This window comes from Bombus vosnesenskii, unplaced genomic scaffold, assembly GCF_011952255.1.
Source record: "Bombus vosnesenskii isolate JDL3184/JDL3185 unplaced genomic scaffold, Bvos_JDL3184-5_v1.1 scf7180000013295, whole genome shotgun sequence".
Taxonomy (NCBI): domain Eukaryota; kingdom Metazoa; phylum Arthropoda; class Insecta; order Hymenoptera; family Apidae; genus Bombus; species Bombus vosnesenskii.
The window spans coordinates 2,011,071-2,023,784 of NW_022882946.1; the positions used below are offsets into that span (position 1 = coordinate 2,011,071).

The following is a 12,714-nucleotide window of genomic DNA, read 5'->3' on the forward strand; positions in this document are numbered from 1 at the left end:
GTGCATTTTTAGTAGAATTATCAATAATGCTCGTTGACGCTAGATTTGTTTTAATTTTTCATAAAGTAAGAATTCTGTATTACTTTGTAAATATATTTCAGTGAATAATTTAAACACAGTTTTGAATTCGGTGATCTTTCCGTTGAAGAGTGAAAAACGGTTGGACATTAATCATGTTTTTGATATATAATTATAATAATTATTCGAAAACAAGAACATGATAATTAAAAAATATATAATTGTGCAGTGAAAGTGATTGCCAGTAACGGTGAACTTAACAAGAGAATATTTGTTGTTAAGTAATTCGCGAGATATAAGACGATGATATAATTTGATCTAACGGAAGGTGCTTGTTGTATTCTTACTTTCGATAACAATGGAATTGATTTACATTTCGTTGATGAATTTGATTAATTGATCCGAGATGTTTGCCTTGCGTGGAAATGTGTCGATACTCGTGAAAGTGATAGTTCTCGGTAAAAGTATTTCTCTTGACCAATCGATGAGAATGATACGATTTTCTTGAATTGTTTAACAGTCTCATGCACGACATAGAAACGGTTACAAACATCGTTTACATCGGCGATCGATAGAAGAAGATTGTAAGATCGAAAAGAATTGTGTCAATGTATGAGATATGATGAAAATTCCGTTGACCTGTGATTCTTTGAAGGAAATAACCATTTACGATGGTTGCCATCTGATTCGACAGAAAAGAATGGAAAATCTATTGAGAGATGAGGATTCCAATTACGTAAGTACATATCAGTAATAATATTTTGTAATCTAAATGTAAAGAGCAGACTGTTGACTATGTAGACTACAGGAAAACGTAATGGAGTTACAGTTACAGTTTTTTTTTTACAGGCATATAGTTTTAAAATTCACTATGTTGTTAATGGATTGTTTCCATATCATTTAGTTTCGGGATTAAACATGTATTTTTCAGGTTTCTCGTAAATTTAGGTATATTTTTTGTTATGATATTAAGATATCGACGGTATTTAATCTACTTTATGTAAATTAAAATATATCATATTAATTATAGGAATATTCAGGCCATTGTTGAAGGAATATTCTGTATGTTACATTTTGAAGAGTAGTTAGTGGCTAAGAATATACAAATTTGGAAACAGTACAAATTTATTATAACACAATTGTGTTGTCATAAAACAGGATGAAATAACACAAATTTTCGTTTTTGTCTTTCACATTAATAATCTTTTCTTTTTGTTAAGAGAAATGTAAATTTTTCATCCTGTGCTCTGTTTTATATCCTTTAGATTGGTCTAGTTCGAACATGTTGACAAGCAGGAAATAATACGCCAACATAAAGAATAAATTGAAGTCATTAAGACTACGTAAACAGAATCTTTCGTGGGCAAAAAAATGTGTTTGGAAACTTTTGCTAGAGGTTCAGTGTAAGGAGAGTGATATTTACATCACACGTTTTTTTATCTTTTATAGAGGAACGATCGTAGAATCTAATTAAAACAAAAACAAAACTAGGTTTATATTTGTTTCTGAGATTAAAAGTGTATTTTTCTTACTCTCTTGAACATTAAAAAATATTTAAAACATTAGTTATATATGTAGACTCGTATCTATTGAGTTAAACTAAGATTATTCGTTTTTTTACTGAATATTGAGAATTTATCACTTGTTTAAGCGATTATATCTTTAAATCTATTAATTTATTTTATAATTAAGACGTAATAATTAAGAAATCAACAAGATTTGAACTTATCACTTACAATTTTCTCGAGTAGACTTTAAAAATAAGAATTTCTTCCAGTTCCTATTTTTATTTTTCGATCTCTCTTACAAAAAGACCTTCAATTTTTTATTAATCAATGTTTTCGACCATCATCGAAATCATTATTACTTTAATCAACATTTTAATAATAATCAATCTTCTACTGTACGTTAAACAGGAGTAATACTGATTTTTTATGTGAAGTGTTAGAGTAGTAATCACTGAAATGCGACATTCAAAACTGTTCGTTTGGAAGTATCTGACGTGTAGTCAATTACATTCACTCGAATGCAATGCTATTGTACTTCGGCAAATGGCCTTCCTCTAGAGAATATATCTACCTAATACATTTGAGTGGAACAAGGCGTAATTGCGGAACAGTATTGTATATGTACTACTGACACTTCACCACTAATCACTAATAAGTTTCGATCGGAAGCTCCATTTTTGTGCTTTATTTACTCTCGGCTCTGTGTGTAATCTGCAATCTTGAGGTCTGTTATGAATATTATATACATTTCGATGTTTAACCAAAATATAATATACTTTTTAATGTAACGACATTTATTTACTAATTTAATTATTTATTAACAAGGTAATTAACAATATTTTGAGAGAACATGCTATGTACGAAATACTGTATTAATACTGTATTAATTTATCAAGTAATTTGTTTCTCTTGGAAAAGTTTAAAAAATCGTCGACTTCGTTGTCATTCAAATTACATATCTTTCAAGAAGGCATTTAGTTTATGTTTATCATCAATTGTGTTGTGTCTTGTACAATTTAAAAATTAATATTTTAATCATTTTTTAGTAATAACTAGAATTAATGTAAGATATATTAGGGATCCTGAAATTTATAAAAATTGCAATTTTATACATTTCTATCTGTTTTATGTCTAATAGTTAATGACGAGCAAATTTAACATTAAAAGAACTTTCCAGTTTTATAAGATAGTGTAGTACCTATTTCAATTATGGAGAAAAGTAGTAACTGTAAAAAAATGTAAAATTGTTTTGAGTTTTCTTGTAACTTTTAATACTTATGAATATTTTGCGCTTTGATTGAGTACAAAATTACAATAAAGTATAATGTAATTATATAGTTATTGCCTTTACGCAAAATGTAGTCTAACACAAGCAAGAAAAGTAATAATCGTGTTACAAGGTATTATCATTTAATCTGTTAATGGTTGAAACTATAAAAGCTTTCGATCGTTGATTTACCATGAATCGATTTTATGACAGGAATTTCCGGTTTTCATTATCGTACAGTGTAAGGGTGTAGAAGGGTAGTCAAATCTGGAATACCATTACCGACAAATTTAGATTTGTATTTCTTCACTACAACCTACCCAATTTCCGAGATCTATATACGATTCGTCGTCTTTCCCTAAATCCCATGACAATATCTTGAGATTATTTCGGTTAGAACATAGCTCTAAATTTGGTTCCATAGAGTTTTGGTTTGGAGACATTCGGTCGCGTGGAAGGTTTCCTAATTTGCTAAATGTTAGGAACATCTCGATAGTGACATGACAAATAAATCTAATTTAGCAATGTCGTGATCTCAAGGTACCGTTCAATCTTATTTATTAGTTGAAAGCTATTCAATGTCCTTGATCTGTGGACAATTTTGCTGAATTCAATTTTAGTATCTGGGGCATTTAAATGAGATGCGTTTACATTTTATGTTAATAAACGTATATGTTTAATATGCAATTTTTAAATATTCGTCTTGTCTTCAATCTTTCAAAAGAGCTGACGTTAAGTTGCGTAGTTTACATGTTAAGCGATCTTGACATCTGTCAACAGTATTAAAATTCTGTTAGCTGCAGCTTTCCGAATCTCGTGTAACTTCATCAGAGTATTGATAATCAGTCACCTTCATTAGTTGTTCGGCACGTTTTATTAATTGGCCGCCAATGGATATTACGTGCAAGTACAGAGAACATCAATGAGAGTATTAATTCGCACCGAATTAGCGGAACAACATAAATGCATGTATAATTATAAAGCTAATTGAGTGGGCATGGTTTCAATAAAAATATCTCAAACGAATAGAAAAATACGGAAAAATTCAATTTTAAATTAAACTTAAACGCACCATTACAATTTTGTTTGGAGTGGATATAAGAGAATAAAAGAATAAATAATTAACGAGAAATAGTATTAAAATCTCCCCAAACAATTCAGTATATATCTGTGAAGTTAAATTATTAAAGAGATATCTGTGTTTCTTGGAAAATGTACGCCTGCTAACTGATTACTTTAATTTATTAACTGAAGCTAATGAGTATCATCCAAACAGTAAATGTAGCGTACTCTCTTATTACTTGAGTTCTACCACCGACGTGAATAATTTCTCGTTGTGCGACAGATCGAATATCAGCATGTAATCGAGTAATTAGTGGGTTTTCCCTATGGTCATCGCCATATGTCAGGAAGGATACCATGTATATAGGATACACACGTGTTCTTTGTGATGTAGTTTAGTCGGAAGCTTTCGTGGGGTTGTAATAGCACGAAAGTACTATTATCAATAATCTGAGGATGTTTATGCATTTATGTGAAATTTCAAAGTGCAAAACTTTACAAAATCCATATATTTCAGAATATATGATATTTTCAAAATAGAGTACTCCTTATAATACTCGTAGTATGTTTTATTCCTCTCAATGTTAATAAAAATGACGACGAATTGCAATAATTGTGGTCCAAAAAATTGAATTGAATTTGGAAATTTATACTGAATTAAATTTGAACTTGATTTATACCGAATTAAAAAATATCAAATATTAAATTTTATATATTCCTGTTTCAGATCGTGATTCGGTGATTGTATGACCGAATCGTATCAACGATTACAAAGCTTCCAGCAACAGTGGCAGTTGTAAACAGTATTTTTCGTGGTACCCTCGGCACGATCGAGGAGTACACGAAAGCAACGTCTAAAGAATTGTCCAACATCGAAAACGCTTCGTGCACAATGAATGAACCAGATCCTTGTCTACCACTGATTTTACCTCCGAGATATAGACTTCGCGATCTCCTCCTGGGGGATTATGCTTTTAATGATGACGGCGAGCGGTGAGTAAATCTTTAATGTTGCATATTTCCTTTCAAATGTTTGGAGAACAAAATATACATCACTGTCTAATCTCCAGATATTTAAGATATTTCTCTTTTCCTATAAGAAAGTTATATCATTTTACTAGTATCATTGCGTGAATTTTATCAATATGTCGTAAGTTCTTTTATAGAAGTTGGAAGGACATTCGAGCGCCTGTACCAATTTCCGATGAATTATCTGTGCTCACTAGGAAATATTCAAGTATTACTTACGTACTCATGAATTTAAATCTTCGTGAGATACGACTCTCGTATTAATGTCTTTTGGGCGAATGGACATTTATCTCAATGTAAATTCCCTTAGTCCGATATAAAAGTAAGTTTTCAGATAAAAGAGAGAATGATAATTTGTTTATGTTACAAGAGTATTCGAAACTCTCATTCTCTCAATATAATTTTAATCGTGTAACACTTTTAGTCTTTTCACTGTTATAAAAGTTGTAACTAAGGTAGACGACATTACAAAATATTGAAATACTGAAATATTAAAACGTATTCTTTTTTCTTTCATTTTCATTAGAGATAGTATGTATAAATTATTGATCTATGTATAGACGCGTATAATACTTTAATCTTGCTGAATATAGTTAGTCGTTTAAGAGATTATGCTTTACTTTTCGTATGTGATTGGAGTTTTTACTAAAATGTTAGATAAATTTATTTATAAGAGTGGTACTTTTATTTTTATATATCTCTCTATCCATAATTTTGTGTTTCTTAACCATACTTTATTTTGTTTTACTGTATTTGTAATTCAATCTTGAACTCGCTGCTGCTAAATTAAAATAGTGATTCGATTGACTTCAATTTTATAATTTTCATTGAAACGCAAATTATACAAAATATTTCACATCAACTAGCTGTTTCTTGGCTATAGATACATTGTAATTTAAAACAAAATCCTCTTATATGTTACAAATAATTACTTCTATCCGTCACACCTACATCTGTATTTAATTAAACAAGATTTTGATTACCGAGAAATGTTTAAAATTAAGTAAATAATGCTGACGTCGCGTTCGTGTGTTTTAATATGGATATGTAAAGTGATTGTAAAGGTGTGGCTGTGTAGTAGAGAGACCTTATACACAAGTATGAAATTCACAGGGGAAACTAATTCGTTTCACGAAAAGAAAAAAGGTTCGGAGGGAACAAATTAAATTGCCTGTTTTCTCAGTTGATGAGTTCTTTTCGTTACGAAAGAGGAGATTTGGGGTTGAAAAAGAAATGATCTCGTGTTTGAGATCACCGATTTTGTGCCTGACCCGTAATATCTTGTTTCTCAGAAATGTTCACGAAACTGACGGCACCGATATTACATTTAGAAGGAATATTCAGTGAAAATGATTCATTGACATTTTATTTGTACGATATAAATTACCATTTTATTATATTAAGGAAAATCGAAAAACAAATATCAAAGGAGAAAGAAAAAAAAACTGAAATTTAAATAATACAACAAAATCAAAATTGTAAATGAAAGCTACGATAATATTGTAAACAATAATGTCTAGCATTAAAAGGATTTAAATTGCAAATGAGTTAGCCTCTGAATGTATCAGATATTTATTAAACAGCATGAGCATCATGTTTCATTATACTGTGTCTGTTCTTTTAACTTTTTTTTCTTCGATCCGGAATGTACCCTTCCCCCAGGTTTATTTAATAATTCAAATTTTATAATACGAGAACAGAGAGTGGGTCATGAATTGAATGGCACAATATCTATTAGGATAGTCATCTTGAAATTTCAAAAGATGGGATAGCTCTGGAGGGGAACCAGAAATAATACTGAATTTAGAATAAATAGGATACCAAGTTTTTTATTGGAGAATTGTCATAGTTATAATACTAAAATTATCAGAATGGTCGAAATAATCAATATAGAATTTGTCATAAAAATTGTATAGATGTATCACAGTTTTGTAGAGATTCAAATGATTCTATAGTTATAATAATTTTAGAAAGAAGGTAAAGACTGGTACATCATTTTATTCTTTTAGAAGAAAAATTTTTGAAAGCTACTAAGTAATTTATTTCTCATATATTGATTGATGCTTTATCGCGACATATCTTCATCACAATCGATTTCCTCCCCTTGGTTAGAAAGAACGTAATAAAAGGTTCTATAAAAGGGTTCCTTCTTTTGACAACACGCTGTCTCGCATTTTTTACCATTTGTATTGGAATCCCATAAAATCCTCGTACAAGAAAAAACATATTTCGTTACAAGAAAGACGAGTAGAGAAAACTGGTTTCTTTTGAATACTTTAATATTTTACAGCATCTGATGATTGGAACATGATCTGTTAAAAAATAAAAATAATTAGAGTTATTATATGTGTACAGTTATGTTTTTTTGCACAAAGAAAAAATAAAGAATTGGTTAGGGGATTCTATTTCTTGGATTTATATTTATTACATAATGTATATTACACTGAATCTAGCAATCTTGTAACAAAACTCTTAATATCCAGGAGACGAGAATTAGCACTTATTAAATTAGGTATAAAGTTAAGTAGATTAAACTCGAGGAAATATTTTTTATAGCATACTCACGAGAAAAAGAAATGTTTATCAGAAATAATTTCTATATGTTGCAGCAAACAAATGAAATTATCAATTTTGATAAAATCCTTAGAACAGTACCAGTTATTAAATAAATTAAATTAGATTAGATTAAATTATTTAGCTATTTAATTTAATTTAATAATGTGTCACAATCCTTATTTAATTCAGACTACAGGCGAGTCAATTTGAGATTCACTCATCTATTAATTCCGGACAAAAAGCAGAGACAATTTTGCATGCTTTGGACTGCCGCTGAATCGTTTCTTTGAGCGGAAAGTCTAGTTTTTTACGCTCCAGTACCTTCTCATCCTTTAGAAGAAAGTCGGTCAGAAGCGCGTTTGAAATAAAAAAAAAAGAGTATTGGTCGAATCCTATGATAACTGAGTTGAATTCAACCGAAATTACCCTCTGCAACTTCATATCTACCTATATGTATGAAACACGTATTCAATGATGAAACTTTTAGTTTGTACCTTTTTTTTATTATATCCACTCTGATATACGTATTTCCTTCCATCACGCATATATTTATTATTTCTTTTACCATTCTCTTTAGTTGTACCTTATAAATATTCGAAAAGAATCACTCATAAAATTTTTATTTGCCACGAAATCAACACTCGTTTCACTTCATCCACTTTACACTTTGTTCACGTACCCGTTTTATCGAATTTTTACATCCAAGGAAAACGTCAAATATAGTGCCACGCCAAAATGTGTTTTATTAGTTTCATACCGCGATGCAGTCGCGTTGATAACTCAAAAGATAGATTTGCTACCTTCGTATCGGCGTACTTTCATCTTTGTGACTTGCAGTTAACTATCAAGAGAGATTGAAATTTGATCTTTAGATACGTGAAATTCGAATCTAGAATCTTGTAAGTATAATTCTCGAAATTATCGAAACTCGAATCTCTCAAAAGTTGGAATGCTTACTTATTGATACGATTGTAAAATCGTATCAATCAGAATAAGTTTAAAGAATAATCAAAATTGGATTATGTTATTAATTAAACAAAGATAGTTTTATACCGCAATATTCTCGTAAATTATTTACACAAATTACTGTTAATCTGGATTTCGAGAGCTTCGATCCACAAAAGTAGCAGAAAGTTTCGAGTATTGAGAACTCGAAACTGGAAAGGTTTCGAGTGTACCATCCCTAAAATATACACCAAAACGTGTCGTTAAGTTCATGCCGCGATTCACTCGCGTACGTAATTCATAAGGACGATATGCTATCTTCGTGACGGTGCATTCTCCTCTTTGTGGTCTCGAATTAACTATAAAGAGGCAGTTAACACGATTTTAGATTCATCGATGCAAATATATGCAAGGTCAGCACCAACTAGAATCCTTGGTCCATGACAAGATGGTCATAGTGTTCTTTCATCAAAGACTCGTGACAAATAGTACGAGCTTGTGCAATAGTTTGATCGCATGTATGTATAGGACTATCGAATTGAAACCAACCGAATTTTAAGATTGACGCAGTGAAGTATTGTCTTATTTCGTGATGAGGCTGAGGCTGAGTCTAAGAACCACACTTGACACAATTAATATCGACCGGTCTTTCTATTTTTGTTATTTTCCGCTGTCTCTTCTCATTTGGTCAACTGCTTCGTATACGCGATCCAAGATACAACAAAGTTTCAAACATTTCACTGGACATACGATTTCGAAACCGCTATCAGACAAAGTTTCCCAACATATTTCTTTGTTGCTATGTGAAATCGGTTCGTATTGTGCTGAACTTTGGGGAATTTCAAATCATACAATTACATTCTTTTTTAGAAAAGTTAAGAAAACTTTGTGTTTACTTGTTATTCGTTTTTATATATTATTATCTATACGTGAACAGTCAACAATTTGGTATCATTTTTGCAATACCTGTTAGATATAATTAGACAATTATAGATAGTAATTTTCTTTACTTCGATAGTCCTATGTCAATGTATTTGAAGTTACATCCAAATTCGTGTTTATTAAATTCTGTGGTTTTTATTTTGTTTTGTATGATCATCTATCTGTGTTATTTCATTACGAAAATGCTGTATTAATATTACTTGTGTTTAATGTTCTTGTTGGGTACCGATACCGGATGATATCATTACAATTAGCTGCAATGATGGAAGTTCGCACTAAAATTGCCATAAAACATCATTATGTTTCACGGTAATTATTATACCCGGTTTACTCTTCCGCACCATTGTCATGAAACATACTTATAGATGTATATTTACAAACGCTTAACTGAATAATATTTAAAGCAAAACACAATTTCGAATTGTCATAAATTACAAATACCTACAAATACCCCGCAAATGCAAATTTATGTTATTTTGAATATAGTTAACTATAGGAATGCAATCTAAATTGAGATATTTTTCTCCCTCTAGATATTATAACAAATATTAAATATTACTAAAATGGAAATAGAAAAGTAATAATTTTAGTTACTATTTGAAAAACAACAGTCAAAGAAATGAAATCTAAATAGAGATTTGTTTTATTCTTTAAATGATAAAAGAACTTTACTTCGGATATTTTGTGTATTTTTACATGTTATAGGCATTCTATATAATTTTGCACATTTAAATTTCCTATAAATGCCAAAATATTTACAGTCTGTCTATAAATTATAAGGATTGAGAAGATACAGTAAAATTAAAGTGTGAAAGGAAAATGGTAATTCTAGTTGCTATTTGCTGCGAATGTGTTGTACAAAATATCAGTTTCGATTAGACGAGCATATCACCTTTAATACAGGCTTGACCGAAATAAGGAATAGTAATGACTATATGCCTTCAAATTCTGTTCTTTTCTCGCAATTCATATAAAGCTACAATTTTCAGGTAGTCATTAATTACAAGGCAATATTAGCACCTGCAAAGTGCTTCTTAAAAAATTTACATAGAAATGGAATTACATTCAGGAATTTATGATAGGTAGGAAAAGAAATCTACATAATTACTAAAAAAATATAAATAAGGTCGCAGAACTGTAGTTTATAAGAAGATGACAATAAATTATTTAATTTCTAACATTTCTCAAAATTAATGTTAAATTATCTGATTTCAAAGATTTCTTAAAATTAGTGATAGATCCTTTAATCTTTAACATTTTTAAGGGACCACCAACCTTTAACTAACACATAAAAATTTTCTATTTCTTACTCATTTATACAAAGTATGTATTTAAAGTATTAATTAAAATATATATCTTTATTTTAGTTTTTTATTTTTTTCGCAAATTCTATTCTAAAAATTACTACAAATGATAGAAGCATAAAAATAGTTTAATCCCTTCATTGTCCGTTGAAATCACAATATGCAGCAAAACTTGAGAGAACTTATCGTACATTGATTTTATGCATATTGCCTGTTAATTATATTGTCTGGTCAATATTATGTATTCTTCATACAGTAGATCTTAAAAGAGGGAATGCATTTATAAATATTTATTCGTAAATTTATTTGTAAGTACCATCAAAGGCAGCTATAAATATTAACAGTCAAACAGTTTATGGATTTAAACAGAACGATATTCCTCTATCGAAATTCTCTTTAAACTTGTGCAAACTCGTTTGAAATTTCATTGTCAGAGAAGATCTCTAGTTAAGAATATAATAACGAATAATTCCTAATTTCAAGGGCGGTTAAGTTGTAAGATGGCGCGTTATTTCATTTTAATCGTTTACTCGGATATGATTTAAAACCTCCTTTCGCCTTTTCTTGATATCTGCAAGATACAATTTTCTTTGAAACACGCGCGTTCTGAGATTTACATACAGGTGTCGATGAACGAGCTCTTTATTACCAACATGCTTTTTAACTTCTCGTTTCGATTCTCTGTTCTTCGTCAAGGAAATTCGTGATTAAAGGAGATAGTTGGAAACGAGACATCTCCTCGCCTAAATGGTCAACCTTTCGAAGTTGCAATTGTCTTTGCATCTCCGGTTGGCAGGAAATTGAAGGCACCGTCTATACTTGCCCACGTATCGTTCAACGACAATGACAAACTACAAACTCGACAAAACCGGTTGCCATGGAAATCGATATTTCGAATCTTGGTCGTTGGTGGAATCTTTCTTCCGAGAACAAATGATAGAGATATTTCTTGAAAATCTGTTTGAGTCGCTGATGTCTCTACCAACATATATTGTGCGGTGTTTCCATTTTTGCAATCCTCCAATGTATTCAAACAAGCTACAAAATGATCATGTGTTTGGGACATGTTTCAACATTTGGCATCGTAATATACGTGTGCTTATATACGTATACTATGAAGTTTATCAAGACCTATGATTTATAATTTTTATAGTGTGTTCCTTTTAATAATAATGATAATTTTTGTGACTATTTTCTATAGTGAAAAATATAAAATATATTTATTTATTACTTCTTAATGTTAGGAAAGATTTCTATATTATATGACTATAAAGTATACACTTTTATAATTATGATTTTATAAGTATGTTCAAACAGTATATTGAGGATAGTGTTTAATTTTGATGTATATGAAAGATGGCATAAGCAAACGTTTTGGACAGTTCAAAGAAATGATTAATGAAAGAAAGAAAAATGTTATAAATATTAAGAAAGTTCAATGATTCGATTGAAAATCAATATAGTAATGGGATATCTAGAGTAATGAATAAGGCAACATGCCGTGGCGTTTATTGATCATAATCACTTCTTACAGGAATATATATTTGGTTTCCTTGATTGTAATAATTTAATGATGGAATCGCGAAGGGAAAGTTAGTCATGATATGTTGAAAAATACCAAACAAAGCTATATATAAGGAAATAATTATTTAATTATATCATTGTTTTAAATACTAATGATTATTAAAAATACTATGAAATGTTCAATATCATGTTATTCTTGTTATCTAAGATTCCAACAAAATTGCGTTTGTATTGTGTTGTGAATATTAAAAAGTTTATCAGGACTATATTGCTATTACTCTGGGTCCTGGCGTGATTTAAGTTGGCGAACTTCTCTTTTACAGTCATTTCTCCTATGAGAATATGTTCACCTTCGCTTTTTTCTCGGCTGATTAAACAAAATTCACTTTCAGCTCGGAGTTATAATTTCACAGATACGAACTCATAAAGTTGTACATGCTAGAAGGGGCAGATAGAAATTAAATTGAAATGAAGTGCGAATATGATGAAAGTACTAAAAGAGATTAAAAAAGAATATACCAAAACCATAGTTTAGAATCAATCAAATCAATAGTTGCAG

General features: G+C 30.1%; 1 protein-coding gene across 1 annotated transcript in view; it reads left to right on the forward strand.

Moving 5' to 3' along the window:
• Nucleotides 1–4,626: 4,626 nt before the first annotated feature.
• Nucleotides 4,627–12,714, forward strand: part of LOC117233396 (potassium channel subfamily T member 2) — a 193,801-nt gene continuing 185,713 nt past the window's right edge. The window contains exon 1 of the mRNA XM_033493665.1: nt 4,627–4,848. Coding sequence (XP_033349556.1) covers nt 4,748–4,848 — 101 coding nt within the window. The 5' untranslated portion in view covers nt 4,627–4,747. The remainder of the gene's footprint in view (nt 4,849–12,714) is intronic.